This window comes from Somniosus microcephalus, chromosome 4 (assembly GCF_052327205.1).
Source record: "Somniosus microcephalus isolate GS21.2 chromosome 4, FLI_Smic_1.0, whole genome shotgun sequence".
In the NCBI taxonomy this organism is placed as follows: domain Eukaryota; kingdom Metazoa; phylum Chordata; class Chondrichthyes; order Squaliformes; family Somniosidae; genus Somniosus; species Somniosus microcephalus.
Genome location: NC_140990.1, coordinates 208,877,472 through 208,905,182, shown reverse-complemented (window position 1 = coordinate 208,905,182; position 27,711 = coordinate 208,877,472). Strand labels below are relative to the sequence as shown.

At 43.2% G+C, this 27,711-nt stretch overlaps 1 protein-coding gene across 2 annotated transcripts in view; it reads right to left on the bottom strand.

Moving 5' to 3' along the window:
- Window positions 1–5,311: 5,311 nt before the first annotated feature.
- armc8 (armadillo repeat containing 8) overlaps window positions 5,312–27,711 on the bottom strand; it is a 135,690-nt gene continuing 113,290 nt past the window's right edge. For both annotated transcript variants that reach the window (XM_085985776.1, XM_085985775.1), the window contains exons 19-22: window positions 12,948–13,043; window positions 9,803–9,875; window positions 8,597–8,690; window positions 5,312–7,700 (exon numbers count right to left, since the gene is read on the bottom strand). In XM_085985776.1, the coding sequence (XP_085841902.1) occupies window positions 7,667–7,700; window positions 8,597–8,690; window positions 9,803–9,875; window positions 12,948–13,043 (297 nt within the window). In that variant the 3' untranslated portion in view covers window positions 5,312–7,666. The remainder of the gene's footprint in view (window positions 7,701–8,596; window positions 8,691–9,802; window positions 9,876–12,947; window positions 13,044–27,711) is intronic.

The window sequence follows — 27,711 nt, the reverse complement described above, 5'->3', positions numbered from 1 at the left end:
TTTGTTAACTCTTTTTTAAATATCTATAGAAACTCTTACTATCTGTTTTTAATATTGCTAGCTAGCTTTCTCTTGTACTCTAATTTTTCTCTCCTTATTAATCTTTAGTCATTCTTTGCTGTTTTTTATATTCTGTTCAATCTTCTGACCTGCCACCCATCTTTGCACAATTATATGCTTTTTCTTTAAGTTTAATACTATCTTTAACTTTTTTAGTTAACCACAGATGGTGGGTCCTCCCCTTGGAATTTTTCTTTATTGTTGGAATATATATATTCTATGTATTTTGAAATATCCCCTTAAATATCTGCCACTGCAACTCTATTGACCTATCCCTTAACCTAATTTGCCAGTTCACTTTAGCTAGCTCTGCTTTCATGCCCTCATAATTGCCCTTATTTAAGTTTAAAATATTAGTCTTGGACCCACTCTTCTCTCTCTCAAACTGAATGTAAAATTCAATCATATTATGATCGCTGCTACCTAGGGGCGCCTTCACTATGAGGACATTAATTAATCCTATCTCATTGCACAATACCAGGTTTGGTATAGCCTGCTCTGGTTGGCTCCAGAACGTGTTGTTTTAAGAAACTATCCCGAAAACATTCCATGAACTTATCTAGGCTACCTTTGCCCATCTGATTTTTCCAGTCTATGTGCAGATTAAAATCCCCCATGATTATTGCCGTACCCTTCTGACAAACTCCCATTATTTCTTCCTTTATACTCCATCCTACCATGTGGTTACTGTTAGGGGGCCTGTACACCACTCCCTGAAGTGACTTCTTGCCTTTATTTCTCATTTCTACCCAAACCGCTTCTACATCCTGGTTTCCTGAACTAATAGCCAACAAATCCCCTGGACCGGATAGCCTACATCCTAGGGTTCTAAAAGAGGTGGCTGCAGAGATCGTGAATGCATAGGTTGTGATCTTCCAAAATTCCCTAAATTCAGGAATGGTCCCAGTGGATTGGAATGTAGCAAATGTAACCCCGCTATTCAAGAAAGGAGGGAGAGAGAAAATCAGGAACTACAGGCCAGTTAGCCTGACATCAGTCATTGGGAAAATGCTGGAATCCATTATTAAGGAAGTGGTAACAGGGTACTTAAAAATCATAATATGATTAGAAAGAGTCAACATGGTTTTAATGAAAGGGAAATTGTGTTTGACAAATTTATTAGAGTTTTTGAGGATGTAACTAGCAGGATAGATAAAGGGGAACTAGTGCATGTAGTATATTTGCAAAAGGGATTTGATAAGGTGCCACATAAAAGGTTGTTAAGCAAGATAAGGGCACATGGGGTTGGGGGCAAGGTATTCGCACGGATAAAGGATTGGTTAATGGACAGAAAACAGAGAGTAGGGAATAAATGGGTCATTTTCAGATCGGCAGGCTATAACTAGTGGAGTGCCACAGATCAGTGCTTGGGCCTCAGCTATTTACAATCTATATTAATGACTTGGATGAAGGAATCGAGTGTAATGTATCCAAGTTTGCTGACGATACAAAGCTAGGTGGAAAAGTAAGATGTGAGGAAGACGCAAAGAGCCTGCAAAGGGATATAGACAGGTTAAGTGAGTGGGCAATAAGTTGGCAGATGGAATATTATGTGGGGAAATGTGAGGTTATTCACTTTGGTAGGAAGAATAGAAAAACAGAATATTTTTTAAAATGGTGAGAAACTATAAATGTTGGTATTGAGATTTGGGTGTTCCAGTACAAGAAACAGAGTTAGCACGAAGTTACAGCAAGCAATTAAGAAGACAAATAGCATGTAGGCCTTAATTACTAGAGGGTTGGAGTACAAGAGTAAGGAAGTCTTGCTACAATTCTACAGGGCTCTGGTGAGATCACACCTGGAGTACTGTGCACAGTTTTGGTCTCCTGGTTTAAGGAAGGATATCGTTGCCTTAGAGGCGGTGAAACGAAGATTCACTAGATTGATCCCTGGAATGTGAGAGTTGTCCTCCGAGGAGAGATTGAGCCTATACCCTCTGGAGTTTAGAAGAATGAGGGGTGATCTCATTGAAACATAAGAATCTGAGGGGGATTGACAGGGTAGATGCTGAAAGATTGTTTCCCCTGGCTGGAGTGTCTAGAACTAGGGGGCATAGTCTCAGGATAAGGAGCCAGCCTTTTAAGCCTGAGATGAGGAGGAATTTCTTCACTCAAAGGGTTGTGAATCTTTGGAATTCTCTGCCCCAAAGTGCTGTCAATGCTGAGAGAGATAGATTTTTGGACTCCAGTGGAATCAAAGGATATGGGGATAGGGCAGAAAAGTAGAGTTGAGGTCAAAGATCAGCCATGATCTTACTGAATGGAGGAACAGGCTCAAGGGGCCAAATGGCCTACTCCTGCTCCTAATTCTTATGTTCTTAAGGGGCTTCCAAGGTGTCACAGCAGTCCAATCTGTCCTCCAACACATCAGTAGGATTGCTCAGGCACCGCCCCGGGTGAGTGGCAGTGGCTCCATGGAGCATGAACCTGCTTTCCCCTCTGAGGAATACAACATTCGTGCTCCCACCCCTGCCATTCCACCAATGCTCTTACTGTTGACCGTCAGCCAGCCAGCCCAGACTGCTGCAGCCCAGGCCAAAATGGTGCAATCTGAAGCCCGACCCTATCGATCCAGAGCTGCTCGAGGTTACCCTCCAAGGCCATCTGCAGTCTCCTCAATTGAAGGTCAGCAGCCTTCCATCACCCGTGCTGCAGCACCTCGTAGGAGCACTAGAACAGGCAAAGGAAAACGGAAGACAGGAATGCACGAGGGTGATTAACTTATTTTTGTATGCATTATGTCATGATTGAATTTATAAATTTTGATTGGAATGTACATTTTCTGGTGATTTTTATTTTTGTGCTGTGGGAAAGAGGATGATGTGATGGTCAGAGAGAGGGGAAAGGTAAGGAGCGTGGAACCATTGGTGAATAGGGAGTTTTGGTTGAGGTTACTGGTGTTGCTCATTAATTATTTCATCACATAAAGCTTGGGCAGAAAGGGGCCGTCTACGTTGTACCCTCCCCTTCCTGCTCCTCTACTTCCTCCTTCTCAGCTTCTTACCTGATAAGTAATGGCAAGGGCTGTTCCCTCAATGGCCAGGTTTTGCAGCATACTACCACAAATCTTGAGACCCGCTCAGTTGAGTGCTGCAGTGCTCCTCCAGAGCAGTCCAGGCAGCGGAATCGTTGCTCGAGCATGACAATGGTGTGCTCTATAATGTTCCTTGTTGCAGCAAGGCTCTCACTGTATGCCTGCTGTGCACGTGCGTATCGGTTCTAGACCCATGTCATAAGTGGATAACTCTCATCACCCATTAGCCAGCCTTTGACTTGCTGTGATGGTTGAAATACAGGTGGCACAGAGGACTGCCGCAGAATCATGACAGCTGCCAGCATAAGAGGCATTCACCTGCATGATGAGTTGCTTGTGCTCACACACCAGCTGCACATTGTAGAATCACTTTCGGTTCATGAAAATAGCAGAGTTCAGATGAGGCGCACGCAAAGCAATATGCGTGCAGACAATGGCACCCTGTACCATGGGGAAGCCTGCAATCCATGAAAACCTTCGCGCTCACTCTACCTACTTTCCTCTGGCAAGAGGGAATGAGGTTACTATGTTTCTCTTGTATAGAGAACCTCAGTAACCTCCCTTATGCAGCAGTGTGCTGCAAACTGCGAGATGTTGCTTATATCTCCAGCAGCAGCCTGGAAGGAGACAAGTGCATAAAAGTTCAGAGCCACAGTCACCGTGACAGCCACAGGCAATGCGGTCCTTGCCCTGTTTTGAGGTTGCAGTTGTGGCTGCAGCAGTTGGCAGATTTCAGTCACAACCTCTTTAGTGAAGCAAAGACCTCTCATGCATTGGTCCTCACTGAACGCTGAAGTTGAGATAGGAGAATTGCTCCCTAAAGACCTTCGGCAGATGTGGCCTCCAGCTGAGAACCCTTCTCCTCCTCCTCCCTCTTCTAGCAGCTTGTCCTGCTCTGTGTGGCCTCTCTTCATTCTCCCATCATGCTCAATTCCAAGGGGAAGGCCTACTAGGCCATCCATGTCTGGAAGCAACTTGTTTCAGCACAAGCTTTTAAATCAACAAAATAGTACTTCAGCACCAGCCAGACCACTCCCTGCACACTACTGAAACTTTAGGCAAATCTAGTAAAGCTCCAAAAAGGAATACAATTGCACCAGCAGCCAGAAGAAATAATCCAGCAACTAACCTGTAAATAGTTTATGATCCCTTTAAATAGTGCTGGTGGCGGGGGTCCTTCATGCCGTTTAACATCATGTTCAGCTGTGCGAGGTTACGTCAGGGCATAGACTGGAGTGTGGGGTTCGAAAATGGCAGCCCTGGCATCAGATCAGTGTTGCGCACCGATTGACGTCATAATCTGCCTGCTCTGCATGCTGCGGACAGTCGTTAGGTGCAAACCCCTTTACCAAGATGGCATCCGGCGCACTTCCCATTGGCAGTGCACATGCATCTTGGCTGCCATTTCAGTGCCTTAGGATGCCACATAGTGCCTAAAAAGACGCTACAGAGCCAAATTTCTCCCCCCAACTGTGCGCAGCTCTGCGCCAGGAGTATTAATTTTCAAAATTTACCCAATCATCTGACTCCTCAATAAATGACAGCACAGCTTTAAGGACAGATTGAAGCATCAACGTGCAGATGGAATTGAATGAGCAACCAGTAAAGCGTGAGCATGTTTTCCCCCCTCCCCTTTATTTCACTACCAGAGGTTGCTTCTCCCCACGCACCCCCAATGTTTTTTTATCCTCCTCTCATAAAAGGCACTGACTTGTGGTGGCCATTGGGTGCCCTTCTAAAAATCATCTAACCACCCATTCTTCATATATGAGCCTGGACAGCGAGCAACAGTAGACTATTCAAAAATTAGCACAACCCTGTTCTCACTAGGCATTCACATCCACATTTTCTTGCAGGTAGCAGTCAGAAGCAGGAACCTGAGGTGATTTCCCCAACCCTCAGCCCAGGTCACTGAGATCAAATGAAGCATTCCTATTAAAGCCCCTGGCTGAGACAGATAAATCAGCATAGACTGAGAACTGAGCCTAGGACTTCCTTGGTCTGCATGGCTCAGTACAATTGGCAATGCATTTACTAACTGACATTCCCAGAAACTCTTCTAATTTATGTCACTAAGTCAATCACCCCCACCCCCAGACAAGAACAGCCATGACATGCAACAGGCAAATAGTCCATAGATTATTTTTCTTTAAAGGTTTACAAGCAGCAGAAGGAATTCTTGACTGATAGAGGAAAGTGAGTCTTTGAATTCTGTAGAATAGGTTAACTGAAAATCATTTTTAATAAGAAAATATAAATTTCCTGCACAGACACCATGAATGTGAGTACATTATACTGTTATCACAATAGACCCTTGTTAATATAGGACATAACTAAAGTATCATAACCAGTGTTATATATAAAACAGCCTAAGAAGCCACACTTTATTTAATTGACTTCCGTCAGTGGAGCTTAAAATGACATCAGAAAAAATGTGATAGTCTCTTCGCAATATATTACACAGACAATGCTGCTAAAATACCTGTGTATAAAGGCAGAAACCTATTCAAATCAGCTGCAGGTATGTACAAAAACTGAACGAGATCAGTTTAAAATGCAATGTAATCAAAACAATCAATTGGGAGTGTACTTAAAATGTAGTGGTCACGACTTTTTTTTTTTTTTTAAGTGTTCTTCAGATTATTATTATTATTTTTTTTAATTGTTTCATGTTCAAACCCTTCATGCTTAGAGAAAGCATTTCAACCTTTGATTACTTTGTATGCATTTTTCCATCCATATTTCTGTACACAGTCCAATCTGCTAAAAAAAAAGTACCTGCTGAGATAATGATAACAGCTGCAAGCAGCCAGGCACTAACACATGCAGCAACTGAGACAGCACAAATATGAACAAACACTGGAAATTTCAATGCAAATCCTTACAAAGCTTTCTTTTTTTATTTGCTAAGAACCAGAAGGGAAACCCCTCTTTGTACTGCTGCGTTAACCCCAATAGTATACAAATACTAACAAACCTTATGCGGCAGCGAAATACTAGCCAGATGCTAAAATTCAAATGCCAAGATTCGGAGAAAACTGAAAGGGTCAAAAGCAAAAGCAACAAAACAAACAGGAGCTAACAAATAGGAGCGAACTGTGTAATTCCAATTAAAATGAAAACACTACAAAAATCAAAAAATCTGCATTCTTTTCAATTGGCCTACACAGGTTTTATTGGAGTATCATTCAGATAACATTCTTCTACATATAACGTCCATCTAAAATATGTAGTGTAGTTTTTATTTTTAATTGGACTATGAGAACATTTGAATGGATGCCAATATTGGCTATTTTTTTTTGCATTCATGAAGACAAGGGATGATAGTGCAAGGTAAAAGTTTCACTCTGCCACCATTGGCATTGTTAGCGCTGGCCATGGCACAGTGAACACTGCAAAAGCCAGTCTTGGGGATGTACAAGTCATTTGTGCAGCAGCATCCATTTGTATATGGAAGATGTATGACCTTTATACAGCTGCAATACCAGAAATACCATACAAGCACAGTCAGTTTCAACACAGTTTGTCTTGCTCTAAGATATCAGGTTCATCACTATAATGGGCACACTACAGTGCCTCAGGTATGGCATGGAGTTTCCTTAAACTGATCTACCAATATTGCTCAACTTCAGAACAGCCCTATGTATTCTCTCCATTTCCCATGCACTAAGTACCAGGCATCCCATGACTGTACAATTAGGTGTCCAGTTAGCAGCAGTGCGATCAAGTCGACTGTGCATTGGACAAGACCACCAACACTCAATCCATTGGAGCTCAGCCTCTGCTGAGGAACAGAATTGTAATATGTTCAAAGGGAAAGAAGGTAAGTGCTACTAAAAAGTCAAAGAGGATGAGTGAGGGAATTCCTTCATCGCCTGTCCCTGAGTTGGATTTATACCTGGATCTTGATGTGAAAGCTAGTGACCAGTGCATCCACGTTCCGCTTCCCCTCAGAAAATCCTTTGGGATTATGAAAAGTTGGAATATATTACGTAGATTTCGAACACTACCTGTGTAGGCCTATAAACAGATGCAGTCCCAAAGTAAACAAAGATAATTGTGGTTCACCAAATGCATACAATATTTTACAAACTCTATAGAGCTTCCAACCAAAATTATATTTTTTCCACACTTTTGTTTAAATATTACATTCTCTTTTGGGTGTTCCATGTAAGTAAATTCTTAACATCAAGTATAGCCTTCATTCAGCAAGCAATACTCTACCCTGGAAAATCTGTAGAAAACATTACTTAAAAAAAAAATTCAGAAAGTAACCGATCACACATTAAATAGCTGCAGCAAGAGTAGATTTTGTTTCGGACTCAAAAGGAGGGGGGAACGATTGTTCTCCAAGTAGTTTGTGGAAGCAGTCACATTGAGACTGAATCTCTTTCTCCGCTGCACTGTTTGTTTTTTCTTCCTGAATGACTAACATTTCTTCACGAATCACTGCACACAAAAACTGCAGTCCAAGGTGACTTGTGCAAAAAAGGGTCAGGGGTGAGCTTTCCACTGAACCTCCCGCCTGCTGTCCATTTAGAGCTTCGGATGGGACCCCACCAGGTTGGTTACTCATGATAGAAATTGCTGCAGTGCTGTTTTTGCCCTGTAACAGATTCAGAAATACTTCTTAAAATGCTCTTTTTACTGTAGTCATCTAAAATTCTATTAAAGCATTTTTCTAAACTCAGCAAATACCAAAGTGGTTATTGTTGTGGTCAGCCAGTAAAAATAAGGATCATACTTCCTACCCTGACACAATGCAATCTCCACATAGATTTTTCATCTTATCAGTATTGGAACTTGCAAGAATTGCAAAACAATTGAGCTACAACAGTACTATACTGAAGAAACAACACGTAGTGTTTAAAGGGATAACAAATATGAAAGTTGCAGCATGGAATTGTTACCAATAAACATTTGGTCCCAAGAGAATTATCACTTCAATTGTATTTGAAGAGTAAAAGAACTAGAATTTTGTTTGTGCAAAATAGACATCACCTGAAGTGTCCAAGATTAATAATAATTTCAAAACCAATAACCACACAGACAATTTATACAAATAAATACTTTAAAACAAAGCTCAGAGCTTCAGCACTGTGTTTCAGGTAGAACTTAAAAGCAAAAATAAAGGACTGCACATACGACTGCAGCACAGTAGAATTCACCCAACAATGCTAACCCAAAACTTAGAGACAGTGTACATGAGCTTCTCTTTCCCCCTCCTATCTGCAAGATGACACGGATTTAAAATCTGTGCAGGATATATATTTCTTAATTGTAGTCTCAATCTTTTTACCTCCTACTGATTCCACTACTAAGGTCTCCATTGTAATATACATAAAATTGCAAACATCTTATTGCTCCTTTGTCACAACTTATTAACTGGCTTATCACCTTAATTTATGCCATGTACTACTTGACAACATTTATGATATTAATAAAAGGGACAGAAGCTAGTCCAACAAGCACAAGATTCATACACATCTTATCAATGCTTACTTGTCACAAAGATTGGGGTCCGTAGATTGAACCAATTTATGTAAAATATCTACCATTCCCAACTCTCTCAGTTTATCTTGACGCTCATGGGAACCTAATAAAATAAAGTACCAGTTAATCCTTCATAATCATTGGTTATCTGTCACAAATGTAGTATTCTATGTGAAACTAATCTCTATAATATCTTTTACATCCTCCAATTAGAAAGCATTTTATTACAAGACATTCTTTTTGCATGTTTAATTGGGTACAAAGACTGATGTATAGTAAATCCCTTCAGCATTTCAAAAGCACTTTATTCAGAATTATGGGTGCTTGTGGCCCACAAAGAACATCGCTGAGATGTGAAAATTTTCATAACTAAGGCACATGTTTATCTGTCAGCTTTTTCTAAGAACCTTCTAACTGCAATGTTAAAAGACCAATAGTCTGCACTGGGGAGTTTTTAAATGCAGATTCTGCTTCTGGAACAGGAATTGCTTGCTCCAAATACACAGTTGAACGTACACCGTACTGGCCATCATTATACTTTGATTGCTTGTTGGGGTATGGTTCTACAGGTACTAGACACCCTCCGGTACCTCGCCTAAGAAACAATTATTCAGGTGTGAGCTGGGATAGTGCGGGTCAGCAAGCTCATGATCATGGAGACAGAGAGCCCACTACTGTCCTCACCTGATATCCACATGCAGAATTCCAGCAGAGGTTGCTGGATAATAATCAGGAGTGGGAAGCCTGGCTGATTTTCTTTTCCATCTCAAACCTACGGGGTTATGGCCAATTATAGCACCCCTATTTCCATTCTGTTTGAGATCAACTCAATCAGCACAGAACAGTGATTAAACCTGGCACCTTCCTTGTCTGTATGACTCAGCTACTCGCTGCTTAAACCTGGTGAGTGATCAGGGGAATCCAACAAGGTCCCTTTAAAATAAATCAACATATTGGGAAATCGGTTATACATTTTCACACTGAAAACTAGTAATTCTGGCCCCCAGATAGTGGTGAAACTCTGGGACAAAGTTAAGTATTCAAAAATACACAACTTGAGAGAGAGGAAAAAAAACTGGCTGATTATTGAATGATTGCCAAAGTCTTATAATTTTAAAGTTTTAAGAAAAAAACTCAATACAAAATATTTGAAATAATATCGGACTTGCTAGAAAACAATTACCTAAACGCAAAGGCAACTATTGATGTCCTTACCTTCCTCTTCACTCCATATGAGATTAGATATACAAAAAGTAGCAGCTAACTGTAGTTTTATATTTGAATGACCCTGGAAAATAATTAATTGTATTAATGGCTATGGAGGTTAAAATAAGACAAAATGTTAGCAAGTTCCCCACCTTGTACATATATCTCACTGAACATTCAAACTCCTGCTCCTGAAGTAAAACATTATAAATGCCATTTGCTTATTAAGGCAACAACCAAATGCCGCTGCTGAAGTAGCAAATGCTGCACAATCATGATTGTTGATTTTGATCTGGTATTGGAATTAAATTGGAGGTACAATTTAGACATCTTGGAGGTGGATTTTCACACGAGTGCTTCCATTGGGTGGGCGGTAGGCAGAGCAAACCCACCCGGCAGTCAGAGGCTCGAACCATTTTCATGGCCCGACCTCATTGGTATTGCACCAGCGAACTGCGCACACATTTGGAGCACCTTGCCAAATCGTGTGGCTGCTTCCATCAGGCAGGTGGCAGTTGGAGTGAGCCTGATGTCCGTCCGATGGAAGCGGTCAGAGGTTGTGCTTCAGTAGCATTCTGGAGCAGGTAGTCGATCAGAGGGGGGCCAGAAATCTGGTGGCTCTACCAACGGAGCCCAGCCGATCCAGGTAAGTTAAGGGAGAGGCAATCTCGAGGGAGGGCCGTGGAAGGTTGACCATCACAGGGAGGGCGATATACTAGAGGTCAGAGTGGAAGGGATGTGCAAGGCTGGAGGAGGGTGTAGGGATAGGGAAGGGGGAGGCCATGAAGAGATTTAAACACAAGGATGAGAATCTTAAATTGAAGGCAGTGGGGAACCAGGAGCTAATTACTTTTTGGTCAGACAAAAATTGTTCCGACAGTAGACAAAAAACGTTCAAAAATCCGCTCATTAGCGGTTGACCAATCCTACCGCTCATTAGCGTTGAGTGACGTGATGGTGGACCAATCCTACAGTTCAGTAACCTGATGGTTGACCAATCGGTGCGTCACAGGCGGGACATAATCCTGCAGCCTCCCGAAACTTCGCCGCCATTTTTTTCATCCCCACAGCGACAGCACCAGCCAAACAAACCCCCACATTGCGGCAGCGGGAGGCGAGTTGGAGTCACTCGGGCCGGGCCTCACAACCGCTCGGCCCGAGACACAGAGCGGGTGGGGGAGCATCAGCGGCCGGCCGTAAACCGCACCGGGAGCTCAGCTGGGGTCCATCTCAGCCCAAGAGCCCGGCCGGGCCTGAACCGCTAGGCCCCGCGCGTCCAGGCTCAATTTTCAAAGCCCTTCCCCGGGTGCCAAAAGAGGGGGCGGGAGGGAGATCGATCAGAGGGGGGGGGAGAGAGGGGAGGGAGGGAGGGAGGGAGGGAGGGAGAGAGAGAGAGAGAGAGAGAGAGAGAGAGAGAGAGAGAGAGAGAGAGAGAGAGAGAGAGAGAATACAGGGGCAGGGAGGGAGAGAGGGGGGGCGGGGAGGGAGAGAGGGGGGCAGGGAGAGGGGGTCAGGGAGGGAAAGAGTGACACAGAGCGCGGGAGCGGCAGCGCCCAGCCGTAAACCGCGCGGCCCAAAAAAGCCCTGGCAACGCCGGGCCCCCCCAGCTACTCATTGATGAAGGCATTAATAGGACACTGGACAACCTTGCCTCACTCCTCTTAACAAGAAAATAGATTTAATGAGTTCATCTTAATTATATGGATTTTGGAGCTAGAGTACACATCCAGATAAAAATAGAATTGTATTAACCCACATCAGAAAGCACTTCTAAGGCGAGTCGGTGGTTACTGCTGTTTAAGACCACTATAATTCCCAAACACCACCCTTGCCCCTCGCCTAAAGCACCTTTTAGAAATTTGGCATGAATAACATCCACAACTGCCATCTTACCATTGGCTAGGCAACACAGTGCAGAGTCTCATCAAACTAGTCAGATTGAGCCAGACCTTAGAAAGCAGTAGCACTCTATACCAACCAATGCTTAGACATATCTGGTCTGAACAGCCTTGTACCTACAAATACTAACGGTTAGGATTATTAACGAAGAACACTTTCTGTAGATCATGCTTTCTAACCTGACCCCACAAGTTCCTAGAGGGTGTGTCACAGAGCAGCATTTAGGCATTTGTACAGATGTATTCATAGCCCCTCCTGAAGAGTAGGGGGTAGAAAGAGGTATGGGGAGGGGATGCTATGAAATTACGATAAAGATGGCTACACCACGAATATCACTCGTTTCTATTGCCAGGATTTGGTAGTCTGCTATGGTGCCTGTAGCTTTAACCCATGGTACGAATGTGACAGCTGATGCTGGACTACCTGTTTGCGGAACTAATCAAACTTATGCAGAAGTGAACTGCACTCTTAATGATTTCGAAGTGCAATCAGCTGCCAATGAAATTTTGCAAAAGAAGTGTCTGGCACAAGTGCTTATCACACCACATTAAAAATAATAAATTTAATTTAAGTATAAACTGAAAACCACAGTTTAGCTAAAATAGTTTTCAAAATTTCAACAGGAAAGTATTTGTGATCTTCCTGCAAAATCTCCCTCCAGCATATTCTGATTATTGAGCACTCACACAAGATTTCTCTCCACCTAAAGAGCGGTCCTGCAAGAAAAAGATATAACCCGCAACACTATGGTAGAAGTAGAAATCTATTTATGAAAAATCACATCTCACTAGTTCTGCCATATTGGATAAGGTGACCTCAATTTACAGTGAAATATGTAGAAGAGGCATTGACATCAAATATGATTGAAGAGTGTACGATGGCTTTAAAAAAAAGTCCATTATGCTTGGATAATTTTATTGGTGTGTCAAAGTAAATTAAGTCCTAGCTAGATTGAGACAGCGAGTATTGCTACTTTAAAGCCCGACGTCCAGTATCAAGAGCACACAACCTAGCTGCTGTTTGCAGCAGATAAGATTTCCCACAAGCAGCAGCCCCTGTAACACAAAGCCATCATGCATAGCACTGCACTTTCAACCAGGTTTCACAAAAGAATGTGACCAATTAGTCCCAGAACAGTGATTGCATTCATTTACTGCTATACTCCAACACTGATCTACTTTCCAAAATGAAAATTAATATCTCAGAAAAGCAAAATTCATGATTTGCAGAAATTTAAGAAAAACTATTTACTTACCATGTAGTATTTAATTTTTTGTAATATGTCATCATTAGTCATGATGAGGTCCTTTGCAGTTGTTCCATCTGCTATATTAGCAAGTATACATAATGTCTAGATGGTATTTTAAAAAAAAACATTAATCAGTAAATCAGTAGGCACAGAACATACTGCAAGGAAGCTTCAGCGTCATGGATCAATACTAAAATAGGTAAACTTCTCACTAAACATAAAAATAACCTCAAATAAACAAGTCAATTTTTAGGTATGACAACTCTCAATATATTATTGGATTGGGAGACATCACAGTACATATAGAATCACCACAACACCATGCATGCTTACTGTACCTAATAAAAAGTAAAACATGAAAACTGCATTCGCAAATGGTACAGATACGCAGGCCACAGGCTAATAGTTTTGTAACATGAAGCATTTTTCTGTAAATACTTTCCTACGTCAGGCATCCAGCATCAGCATGAAGCATTCCCAAGTCAAATATAGCATAGTTAGATTCCTTTCCTACAACACAAAACTTGCATTTATACAGCACCTTTAACGTAGAAAACGGCAATAAATGAGATATTAAGAGGGGTGACTAAACTGTTGGTCAAAGAGATGGCTTACCGTGTAATCACTTCCCGATACAAATTAGTCTTTCTATTATCATTCTGCATTGATGGTATTATAGTTCATGTAATGTCAGCACTACATTTAACTTTTAGTATTTTTATATACACACACATACAATTAAATCATTAGGATTTAATATCCTGACGCGTCAGTAACATAAGGCACAATCCTCCCTTCAAAGAACAAGTTTGACTAAGCTTGTAAGTCCAGTCACTATCTACTAAGGCAGGTTGTCCAAGCAACGGCATACAAGTCCTAGTAGTCTGGCCCACAAAGCTCAAGCAACTTAGTCCTGTTTATGCTTATATGTTGTACTCATTGGTTTGTCCTGTGGCTTGGAAAGGGCTGCTCGTAGCTCAGTTGTCTTGGTAGCATATAAATTGCATTAACACATCAAGATCAGTTAGTATCTGCAACTTGAGATATAGAGATGGCCTGTAAGACCCCATTCTCCAGGGTGTTATGGGCACAATAAGGGACATTGAGCTGATTAAAGTGCTCAGTTGTCTTCTATTCCAGAACATACAATGGAATATTCATTATAATCACATCATCATTATCTTAACCTTATTGAGGCAATACCATAAAAATTAAAGGGCAAAGAGAAATCAAACTTAACCTTTTCTCTCAGGATTTCAGATGACATCAGTTCACCGGCCAACTTGCACTCTCAATGCCTCAACTCAAGCCCTTAAACAAACATTAACCTGATAAGGCACTACCAGCAAATTTGATGTTGACTGCATATGGATAATACACTCCAAATGTCTGATAAACTCTACTAGACGGATACTGCAATAAAAATGGAATGGCTTTGGTATACCTAGATGGAAGTACTTCACAGTATTAGAACAGAAAATTACAAAGATAAATGTGTTTAACATACAGCATTATATCATTTACATACTCATTGATTGTTTACAGTGTGGCGGAGCCACTAAAGGACTTAGATCGTTTGTATATAATTCCCTTTAACAACATGTTAGCTACAGCCTGAGTCTGTATCTGTATTTATACTGTTTACTTGTACAGAGCGTGATTACTTTAACAGCACGGGTAAACGCGATGACGTCATGCCATTCATCACGTGATCCCCCACTGGCGGGAAGAACGTGATGACGTCGACCACAGGACCTCCGGAGCAGTCCTCGTGGAGCCTCCGAACTGAGTAGACCTACACTCGATGTTCTCCTGTAGTTACTTGTTTAAACCTGTTAGTTTCCATTAAACTTCGTTTTGTTTGAGCGCCTGAGTGGACTTCAGTCTTTGGATAGGAACTAGACATTCCTACATTGGTGACCCCGACTTTTGTGAACGGTTTTCGCAGATGATACTCAACATGGAAACGAACGCCGTTACCTTGAAGCTACCGCAGTTCTGGGAGCAACAACCAGCCGCGTGGTTCATCCAGGCTGAAGCCCAGTTCGCAATCAGGGACATCGTTGCGGATCAGACCCGTTACTATTACATGGTCTCCGCCCTCGACAGCACCACAGCCTCGCGGATCGTCAGCCTACTTGGTAGTCCGCCTACTGATCGCAAGTATGACACCTTAAGGCGTGGTTGCTACAGGTCTTCGGGCTCACGAAGTCGGAGCGCGCTCGCCGGTTGCTCGCTCGCCAGTTGCTCGCTATGCCCGGCCTCGGTGACTCCAAGCCGTCCGAGCTCATGAGCCAAATGCTCACGCTCCTCGGTTCCGAACCGGAATGCTTCCTCTTCAGGGAGCTATTCCTCAGCCAACTACCGGAGCAAGTTCAGGCTGCCCTAGCCAGGTCCAAAGTCACAGACTGCACGGAGCTTGCTGCCGAAGCGGACAAGATTTTCGCGGTGACACAGCAGCACTGCGCTGCCACGAGGCGCCCATCCCGCACAGACGCTGCTCCAGTTCCTCAATCAGCAGGGTTGTGCTTCTACCACGCCTGTTTTGGCACGAAAGCAAGATGCTGCCGTCCTCCCTTTTGAGCTTTTGGCTCAAAAAAAAAAAAAAAAAAAAAAAAATCTACAGCAACCCTGGCGAAAGAGGACCGGGTCTAATGAGCGCCCCGCGGCTGCGATGGCCATCGAAAATTCGGGAAAGCTTCTCTTCATCATTGACTCCCTAACTGGTCGACGTTTCCTTTGCGACACCGGGGCACAGTGTAGCATCCTACCTGCGTCAAATCTCGATATACAGGCTGGGGGCCACGGCCCCTCCCTCGTGGCGGCTAATGGCGCGGACATTCGGACCTTCGGAAGGCGGCGGGTCCAGGTGTGTTTCGGCAGCCAGCGCTTCCATTGGGAATTCATCACAGCCAAAGTCTCGCAGGCCATCCTCGGGGCGGATTTTTTGTGCGCTAACGGCCTCCTGGTCGATGTCAGGCACTGCCGGTTGATCAATGCAGCCACGTTCCACTCCATCCCGTGCTACCGCGGTAGCGCCGTGCCGCGCACTGTCACCTATGCGTTCCCACCTCCAGATGACTTCGCTCGCCCCCTCAGAGTTCCCAGATCTGACCAGGCCCAATTTCTCCTCCTCGGCCACGAAACATGGTGCAGAACATCACATCACCACTACTGGCCCCCGGTTTACGCAAGGGCCCGACAACTCGAACCCGGCAAGCTCGCGGCTGCGAAAGAAGAGTTCGACATGATGGAGCTGCTGGGGATTATTCGCCGGTCGAATAGTCCCTGGTCTTCGCCTCTCTACATTGTTCCGAAACCCGGCGGCGGATGGCGGCCATGCGGCGACTACCGATGCCTGAACGACGCCACTACTCCTGATCGGTACCCGATCCCGCATATTCAAGATTTCTCGGCCCATTTGACGGGAAATAATTTTTTTTCAAAAAGTCGACCTCGTCCGTGGTTACCACCAGGTCCCCGTGCACCCGCAAGACGTCCCGAAGACCGCAGTCATCACCCCATTCAGCCTGTTTGAATTTCTGCGGCTGCCATTTGGCTTGAAGAACGCTGCACAGGCTTTCCAGCGCTTGATGGACTCCGTCCTTCGGGACCTAAAATTCCTCTTCGTCTACCTCGACGACATCCTCATTGCCAGCCCTAGCAAAGAGGAGCACTTCTGCCATTTGCGCACCCTCTTCACACGCCTCAGTCAGCATGGTTTGATTATCAACCCGGCCAAGTGCCAGTTCGGCCTTCAGCAGATTGATTTCTTGGGCCACCGCATCACATCAGACGGCGCAATTCCCTTACAGACGAAGGTCGAGACGGTTACATCTTTCCCGCGCCCGCAGACCATCAAGGCCCTACAAGAGTTCCTCGGGATGGTCAATTTTTATCACCAGTTCGTCCCTAAGGCAGCCCTGCTTATGCAGCCCTTGTACGAGGCCCTCAAGGCCAAGTCCAGTAAGGATCCGATCAGTTGGACAGCCGAGATGGACCAGGCGTTCGTCGACACCAAAGGCGCCTTGGCCAATGCAACCATGTTGGCGCACCCGCTTCCAGGTGCCACTATCGCCCTTACCACTGACGCGTCGGACTACGCAATCGGCGCAGTGCAGGAACAGTGGGTGAATGGGACGTGGCAACCGCTGGCGCTTTTCAGCCGTCAACTACGGCGGAATGAAAGAAAGTACAGCACTTTCGACCGGGAGTTGCTGGCCCTTTTTCTAGCCATCCGCCATTTCCGGTTCTTACTAGAGGGATGTCCGTTCACGGCTTTCGTAGACCACAAGCCACTAACGTTTGCTATGGCCAAGACCGCTGAACCGTGGTCAGCTCAGCAACAACGTCACCTGACGTTCATTTCAGAATTCACCACAGACATCCAGCATTTGTCCGGTAAAGACAACCTGGAGGCGGATTGCCTCTCCCGCGCGACGGTTCACGCAGTCCACCTCGGAATCGACTATACGCTCATGGCTGCAGATCAAGCCTCGGACCCAGAGGTCCAATCATACAGAACCAGCCCCTCTAGCTTCCAAGCGGCCGACGTCAAATTCCATGCCGCAGGCACCACGCTACTTTGCGACGCCGCCATGGGAGCTCCCCGCCCTATCATACCAGTCGCCTGGCGCCGAAAAGTGTTCGACGTCATACACGGGTTGTCACACTCTGGTTTGAAGGCCTCGCAAAGGCTGATGTCGTCAAAATTCGTCTGGAGGGGTATGCACATGGATGTCCGTGACTGGGCCAACACCTGCATGGTCTGCCAAAAGGCCCATGTAAAAGCTCCATTGGCCAGTTTCGCCGTTCCTATGCGAGCGATTCCACAGGTCACTCAAAGCCGCTCTGTGGGCCAGTCTTCAAGGCGCGGGATGGGTGGACAGACTTCCATGGGTCCTTTTAGGCCTTCGTACGGCGCCCAAAGATTTTCAATCGCCCTCGGCGGAACTCGTATATGGCCAGCCACTTCGAGTACCAGGGGATTTCCTCCCGTCACCAACAGAGCCATGGTCCGCATCCCAGCAACTCGTCAGCCACCAGGAGTCGGCCAGATGTTTCGCTCCAGTGCCTACGTCGCATCACAGCTTACAGAGCTCCCATGTCCCAGCTGAGCTGAAGAGCGCAGAGTACGTGTTTATCCACCACGACGCTCACCGGAATCCGCTCAAGCCCCCTTACACTGGTCCCTTCCGCGTCATAGAGCCGGGAGATAAAACCTTTTCGGTCGATATCGGAGGTAAACCGGACCACATTTCGGTTGACCGGTTGAAGCCGGCACACTTAGACCTGGACCGCCCAGTTGACATCGCTCAACCGCCAAAACGTGGCCGACCGCCCACAGTCGCCGTGCCAGATCCACCACAACCGCCAGCCAGCTCGACCACCGTCCATCAGCTTCCACTTCAGGGTTACAGAAGTCGCTCGGACAGGCTGGTCAGGCCTCCTCGCTTTTGCTGTTAAAGACAATTCTGGGGGGGCGCATGTGGCGGAGCCACTAAAGGACTTAGATCGTTTGTATATAATTCCTTTTAACAACATGTTCGCTACAGCCAGAGTCTGTATCTGTATTTATACTGTTTACTTGTACAGAGCGTGATTACTTTAACAGCGCGGGTAAACGCGATGACGTCATGCCGTTCATCACGTGATCCCCCACTGTTGGGAAGAACGTGATGACGTCATGACGTCGACCACGGGACCTCCGGAGCAGTCCTCGTGGAGCCTCCGAACTGAGTAGACCTACACTCGATGTTCTCCTGTAGTTACTTGTTTAAACCTGTTAGTTTCCATTAAACTTCGTTTTGTTTGAGCGCCTGAGTGGACTTCAGTCTTTGGATAAGAACTAGACATTCCTACAACAGTATAACTTTTTAATTTGTTTTTTGAAGTGTCATAGCTTTAAAAGAATATAATATGATGCATCTTCTCCCTCAGGCTTTGAAGCTACAGAAGCAATTCCAATTTATCAGGCCCTATTTATACTGCCTGGCTACAAATCAAATTCTCCTGACCAGGACCAAGATCTCAGACTCCAAAGGTTCCATTGCATCATTGCTAAGCAAGAACCACTTTGCAGCAATGCAAAGGTGACAGTAATAATTATACTTTTAGGGTGTTTTTACATATATATCAAATTTAAAGGGTTGATGTACTGATCCCACAACCCCAATTTCCTCTACCCAGTCTAAGACTATAGTGGAGTGAGAGAGACAGTTGTAACCCTATAGAATTTGTCAGGAGGTTTGTGGTACAAACATAACTAGACAGTGTGCAGTGGGTGGCAACCCTAGTGAAGCAGGCATCTCACACAATTAAACCCAAAACTTCCAAATTGTTCGTGTCAGAATCACTTGGCTTGGCTCAGCTGGACACTCACCTCTGGACCATAGGATGAGTTTGAGCCCCACACTAGGGATTAAGCTCATAAATTAAACAGATATTCTAGTGTAGTACTGAGGGGGTGCTGAATTGTTGGAGATGCGGTCTCTCAGATGAAACATTAAACCGAAGTCCCGGCTGCCTGTTCCAGTGGCTCAGGTCGACATTAAAGACCCTACAGTACAACTTGAAGAATACTGGAGAATTATCCAGTGTCCCGCTGTACAGTCCTCCCCCAATTAAATACTACCAAAAAGAATTAACTGATCATTCACCTTATTTGTGTTTGTTAAACATTTCTACTGCAGAATGCCTGCTATGTTTGCCTATGTAGCAACATAACTTCAAAGTGTATCACTGTGTGAATCACTGAGATCTTTCAACATGATATGGGTCTATATAAATATTACCTATAAGTATTATCTAATATATTAGCAATTCTATGACCAGTGGCAGATTACAGCTCTTTAGCAACAAAATTAAAATAATTATTAATTGTAAAGTAAGCTCAATGCAATCCATGTAATCGGGCACATAATTAAGATTAAATCAACCAAGAAAACCTGCTTAAATTACATATATTTCTGTTAATATATAGGCAGTTTTGCTGTTTCTACAAGAATTTTGTTATGTTGTACTTTGAACATGTTTACTACCTGTGAATGGAAATAGTGTAACAATATGCTAAAGTTGCCCAATTATTTTTGTTGCCATATGCAAACTAATGACATTTTGCATAAAGATTGTAGACATGTACATCAATACATGGCTTCAAATTTAACCTGAGAAGTAGAACTGTGATTACTGGGCTTTTAATGAAGTACGAAGCTAAGACAGAACTGAGACGCTCCAAAGCAGATCCTTCACAAACAGAGGAAAAAAAATACAGCTACCGTAACCCATATCACAAACCAGCCACATTAAAATATTAAATCAAGCCGACCACGGATTAAAAGCTACACTTGAATTTTGTGACATGGAACAGGAACTTGGTATAATAAATCAAATTATTTTGAAACATAATGGCCCGGAATTTGCTATAGTAATAACAGCGAGGCTGTCAGCGCTCACCATTATTACTGGGTAAAACTGACAGCAACTTCTGGCGTCCACACATGCGCAGTTAAACGTGGAAATCTGGAAGTTGCGGTCAGAGATACCCTGCTCCTCCACAGGGTGCGCTGTTGCATTCTTCGCTGATGGAATCTACACAGGTCACTTTCCCATGATTATTGCACTAAAGACTGATGAAATGCTTAAGCCTTGTTCAATCAGGAGTAACTGAGTTTTTAACGGAATAGTAAGTCATAATTACTGCTGAACAAGCTCTCTGGCCCTGAAAACCAATTTTACAAGTATGGAGTCTTATAAAAAAAACTCTGCAACATTAATTGTTTAAAGTTTTTGTATTTACATTTCTCCCTTAATCCCATGTGTATGTCCCAATTTTTATTTCGCTTTCTGTACCATGACATTAAATGCAATTTATATTTCCTGTTTTTTTTAAGTTTCTACTTTGCCGTCTGAGGATTCTTGAATCTGATTTGATCAATCAGCCTGCCTGCTGCCTGCCCTCTTCACAGACCCAACAGATCCCCTTGTAGAGGGAGCCAAATTCAAACTGACGTTGGAAAAGAGGAAGACTGCGCTCGAGAGCCCGCTAAAACTTTGTGGGCAGCTTTTATCGAGGTGAACTGCGAGCACCATTCCTTTGCTGCTGACCGCAAAATCCGGGCCATTATTAAACTGCAAATCTACAACAACTCAGATGAGCGGTACAGCATCTACAAGAAAAAGACAGCTATTTTCCAAAAGGTGGCACAATAAACAACCTTTGCATGTAATGAATTGATGGTATTGTCCCAATAAAACTATTAATCGCTGAAGCAGTCTCAAAGTAAAGAGTGCGCGAGTGCAAGATAGCAATGTAACTTGAACTGCATAATACATATTAGAGGACATATCATTCTTTAGCATACAAGTCAGACTAATTTTAGGATAACTTCTTGATCTTTTTTATGTTATTCCGAGAGAGAAATACAGACACCGACAGCCACAGAATGTTTTCTACAACAAAAATCCCAAACATTACAATACCACTGTGTATGGGACTAACAACAGACATCAGTAATGTCTCTAAATTTGCTGGTCAGTAATCATACATTAGACACTTCGAAGGAAGGTTTCCTCAAGCTATTAATTTTTATGACTTTAGAATTACCAGTTTAACTTATTTGCATGGCCTTGAAATGAATAAAGAAGAAAAGCAATGGCAACCAGATCAATTCATTACATTATTAAAATAATATCTACGTGAGCAACTTCTGTGCTTTTTTCCCAGTAGTTTAGTTGGGTATAATATATTGATATGAAAGTCTGCTGTTTAACATTTGAGATACAATGCTCACTATGACCAATATTTAACCCTGAACCAACATCACTAAAAAAATAGATTATCTGGTCAGAATCACATTGCTGTACACAAATTATCCATGCCAAATAAAGCCTTCTTGCGATTTTGAGGCCAGTATAGATAAAAGTGACAACAGCAGACATGAATAACTCTGCACAAATGAGCAATGAGTCTTTGGAGTTTTCAAAACAAGCTGATAAGTAAAGCACCAATGGGATAACAGATACTCCATCCATCTGAGAGCACGAGGCATCCAACCTGCTGAGCTCCACATCCTGGTAATCCAACCCTCAAACCCCAGCCAACTCAGTTCTATTTATTATACTTATATTTCTTATTTGCCATTTTGTCCTGTTTGAACATTTGTGGATCTGGAGGTTTGGAAAGGGCTGTTCTTAGGAGTGTTGTCTCTCTGGTGGATAAATCCTAACACCAAGACCTACTTCTATTAAATATCTGCAAATTAATAGAACATAAATTAAAACTTTCTATGTGATCCTCCTCCCACGCTCTCCCAATCTCAACAAATGCTACTCTATATCAAGGTGAATTTTCCCCCTCCTCTTTGGTCGTCTCCTCATGCTTAGCCACAAAGTCATGGTTGAGATTGGTAACAACACAATTAAATTCCTGCCACACAGCCGTGTCCCACATGCTGTGATAGGGTAGTGTGCTTGTTATGCCATCTGATCAACTTTTCATTGTACATAGCCTGATATTTTAATTAATCTGTCGACTATTCAGAACTCTATCACTGCATCATTTATTTGTAACTTCACTAATTCTTTTCTAAAAATGCATCAAAACACTGGAGAAAGCATTTGATGCCGATAGAAATTTTATCTGAATATTCCATTTTGCCATAAAGGGCATGAAGAGCTAGTTAATTAGCACCATCTGGTGGACTTCAAAGAAAGTTCTTTTGTCTCCAACCTGATATTACTGCTTACCGTCAGCATCAAGCCGACACAAACTATTGGCTATGTTCCTTCATCGTCGCTGGGTCAAAATCCTGGAACTCCCCACCTAACAGCACTGTGGGAGTACCTTCACTACACGGACTGCAGCGGTTCAAGGCGGCGACTCACCACCACCTTCTCAAGGGAAATTAGGGATGGGCAATAAACGTTGGCCTTGCCAACGACACAGATCCCATAAGCGAATTTTAAAACATTTTCAATGTTGTAACCACAGTATGTATCCCAATTCAAATTGAGCAACGAAAAAAAGAGGTTTTGGTTACTGATCCTTCCAACAAAACTTTCATGGCCTTTATTTTTGTTGGTGGGTGGGTGGGGATTGGGGTATGGTTAAACTCTCTGAGTGCTCAAAACTTAACGTCAGCACGCAGGCTGGATCTTGAGCTCCCAGTTTGATAATATGCAAGGAGGTGGTGCATCCAATCCTGCACTAGTAAAATCCACTCACCATCGAGTGTCCGCACCCTTGGCTTCATCTCCGATTGTTTCCCGCAGCACCTGTAAAGAAGGATCCGCCCTCCCACCACAGTCTACTATTGGCTGAAACAGCTGCCTACTTGTAGGAATAACCCCAACCCACAGGTCCTGGCAGCAGCCAATCACAGGAGGAGTGACAAAGACTGACGTTCCAGCAGACCAATCATTACAGTGGAGGGAGAAAAAAAACGAGTTGAATTGCGACATGAGTGAAGCTAAATTTTCATTATAAATCACAGTCTCGCGATAAACTCACAAGAGATGGCAATACTGATTCTGCTGCAAGAAAGAACTTGTATTTGTATAGTGCCTTATCCTACCCTCAGGATGTCCCAAAGCAATGGATTGCTTTTGAAATGCAGATACTGTTATTCAAGAAATGCAGCAACCAATGTGTGCATGGTGATGCTGGTTGAGGGAAGAATGTTGGCCAGATAACTGGGAGAACTAAAACAAAAACAGAAAGTGCTACAGTCAGCAAAGTCAAGCAGAATTTATAAAGAAAGGCAGAAGGTTAGCATTTCAGGCACAGCTCTTCATCAGAGCCCTGGAGGGATGAACCTGAAACATTAACCTTCTTCCTTTCTTTACTGATGCTGCCCGACTTGCTCAGTGTTTCCAGCATTTTCTGTTTATGTTTTAGATTTCCAGCATTTTGCATAACTGGGAGAACTAATTGCTTTTCTTCACATAGTACCTTTATATCCATCAGCTGGATCGATTCCCTGGCATTTTATGAACCGAGTAATGATTTTTTTAAACGTTCCAAGAAATTAAATACTGATACCTGCACTATCTTCTTAAAAAAAATAGCTGCTGTTGAGGGAGAAGTGTGTAAATATGCAAATTGACAGCTCTTTCCTAGCAGGCAAGTTGCAGTATAACACCAGTCTTGTGGTCTTTGCTTCACATTGTGCATGTTAGATATATTTCTCAAGGCTAAAGGGATCAAGGGATATGGGGAGAAAGCAGGGACAGGGTACTGAATTTGGATGATCAGCCATGACCTCATTAAATGGCAGAACAGGCTCGAGGGACCGAATGGCCTACTCCTGCTCCTATTTTCTATGTTTCTATGTACCAGCCGCAGACTATAATTGCAACTTAAATTACTCAAGGATTTCCAATAGATAGCAAGCCAAAACCTATTGTTTCTAAAACATACCAACACATTATGTAATCCTCACATGAACATTGATAGCATCCTCTACTTGTCTAGCCCAATTAGTCCATCACTCCCAGGTTCATAACCCATCTCTTTGAATACTGGGATAGCATTTGATGGGTAGGTCAGGCAGTATTTTTGTGGTTAGGGAACACCTAAAAATATGGCCTGATCTACTTCCTCTTATTCCATTGCCATTTCCAGGATGCAGTCCTTCTAGTACAAGTAATTTGTAGATACAGATTCAAGTTGTATCAGAACATGATTATGACTTATACGGAGGTTATAGATTTCTGTACCAAATTGAACAACTGTGTAATCTCTTCACAATATTCACTAGTGAAGACTGACATGACTAAATTCATTTTACACACCAGATTTCCTAATCCTACATTACATTTTTATCCATGTTATTCTTTAAGCAGTCTATTTGCCCTTTAATACTCTATTATATATACAAACACAGCTAAAAAAAATATTTTGATCTTTCTTGCTGCTATCGACCATCTGCCTTTCCATTTCCATCATCCTCTTGTTCCTTCTAAATCAGCCTTCAGTTACCAGTTTTCACTACTCTGTTTTCTTGTATTTTTAAAAAAAAATGTTTAGTCTTTAAGCTACTTTTGCCCTTTTTATTCAGCCACTTGATATTTTTCTCCTCATGGGAATATACTTCCTTTCACATCCCTTAAATAAGTTTTTTTTTTTTAATTCTTGTTTCAGTTACTTTACTTTCTAATTCTCTTTCTCACTCAATTCTCCCTGGAATTCACATAGCCCTAAATTTTGCTACTCTAAAGTTAATTACATCTGCATTGTTACTTTGACCTTAACTTTTAAAGTTTAATATATTCAATTATTAAAATAAATCTAACTATAATTATCACTAGAACCTAAGAGTTCACTCACTTCCAAGTTTATCAATCAAATCCGATGATCTGCTAAATATTAATTCTAATATAGGATTGACTACCTCTGTAAAATTACTTGTGCTTTTGCCCCTTCCTTCTGATTGCCCCAGTTTGTCTAGATCACTCGGTGATACTGAAATCCCCATTATGTTACAATCGCCTGCAGCACTCTCCCTGCATTAAAAACTCACTCTGTTATCTTTAAAGCATTCTATAGCCTCTTGGCTCCATTTCACGTTCATCTTTTACTGACAACCACCTGCCTGTGATCCAATGGCAATATTTACATTAGGTGACTTTATCCCTAGTTTTCAGTTTATTCCTAATTCCCCTTTCATTTGTACAAAGCATTTAGTTTTCTCCCTTGGCATCTTTGTATCCTTATTTGAACCTTTTACTGCATTTGCAGTCTTTGTCTTTCCCTGCTACCTCTCAGTCAGTGAAAATCAGTTGATTATCTGCAATAATTCCAAGTGAAGTGTGTGTATTCGGTCATTTTTATTTTCCAATACCACATTTTGTTTATTGTCTACCTCCAAAAAATGCTGTGATATCTGTGATAACAAATTGGAGCTTCATTAAAATAACTGCCCTCTTCAACACCTTCCTCTCAAATTACTAATGCTTTTCAGTCTAAAAACTTGTATTGCTTCAGAAATAAATTCTTGTTCATCAACCTCATGATACGTAGATGAAACTCATTTAAGTAGGACTAGAGTTCAATGAAAAACTGTTTACATAATTCTTGAGCTGTCCAGACTTAAATTTAACAATACATTTTGTAGGAAATAAAGCGGGAGAAATTCAGTAGCGCCCAGGAAGGGGCGCTAACTTTTGAGAAGTTGGACATTTAACGCCAGGCGCTAATCAATCTCGCTGCCCACTAAAATTCAGTCACAGCGCTCAAAGAATGCAGAGGAGTGCTAAATCAGGTGAGTGGCGTTAGGCTCCAAGCAATAACGAATATGAGATGTTGTGTAATCGGAAGACAGCATTGGCGCAGGTGCCTTCCAGCCATTAAAGGGGAGGGTCACTGGAGTCTGCACACCAGCCCCCAGAACGGCGATCTGCTGTGGGATGAAATACAAAGTCATTTGATGGGCCGCAACAATCCGGGGACAAAGCAGCCTTTATTTGGCTGCAGATACATCCTGCGATCTCTGCCACTCATAACTGACCTTTGGAACGGAAGTTCCTTGACAGCTGGGGCGCATCCCTTTAAGTAGCGGCCCGCCAGCCGGCTGGTTCACGCCTCCACTCCCTGGCGCTGTCGGCTTTGCAGATCAGGCGCCCAGTGAGCGTTACCCGCTCACTGACATCACGATCTGCATGGCGAAAAGGACCGAGGCGCTAACTTATCGCCGGTGCTACAGGGCCGGCGAATTTGCCGTGCGGTGCGGGATTCATCCCGCTGCGGTGCTGCTGCCTGAGCGCCCCATTAGCACCAACCTACTGAATTTCTAGCCCATAGAAACTATACATAGTCCATTAACAAATGGCAAAAAAGAAAAAACAGTTCCAAATTGTTCAATTAATTTCCAGCATCTTGCTGCATGATACAGTGCTTGGAAGTGCTGGTAAGATGTGCTTAGATATAATGGCTTTGTCCTGATCATCTGAAGGCCTTCTGATCTGAAGTTCAGTTTCGCTTTTTCAGATAATCTTTTCCAAGATGCATTCAATATATTGCTTCACTTCAAAATTACATTGTTTTAGAAAAGCGTTTGTGGATTAAATAAATCCATACTTTGAAACATCACATCACGTAGTTAGGACTGCAGACTGGTCAACAACAATATTCAGACAGTAATAAGAGCTTAATATAGTTAGGATTATGGCCTATGCCACAATATAGCTGTCTACTAGAATACACAGCACACCACTTAAAGTAGGTGTGGCTTGTTTGAACAACTGGGTAAACTATAAGATTGGAGGAGAGCACTAGCTGGATCTGTGTAGTAATGCAGGCTTCACTATTTCAATGATGCCCAGAGGTCTGCTCCAACACCCATCACTGGACAGGCTGAGGCACTGCCCAGCAGCAGGGTCATGGTTGGAGTAGGCACAAGTGAGGCACCTGCCTCTCAACGCAATACCACATTCGTACCATCCAATCCTCCTTGCCATCCGCTTTTCCTCCCAGGTGCGGATGTACCAGAGAGCGGTCAGGACCAGCCAGTCATCTCAAACATGAATGTGGAAGAGGAAACTGCAATGCCATCTCATGACCTCGCACAAAGATATACAAGGCCACCTGAATCCAAAGTGGCTTCCAGTCAAACCCTGCAGTGAGTTAGAACACTTCTTCCTTCCACTGGGGAATCACATAGGAGAAGCCCCAGGTTAGGAATTGCACACAATACACCAACAATAGAGAGAGCACTATGGGAAAATGTGACAGGCAAATAAATTAGCAGCACTTTATTTGACCTTTGTCCAA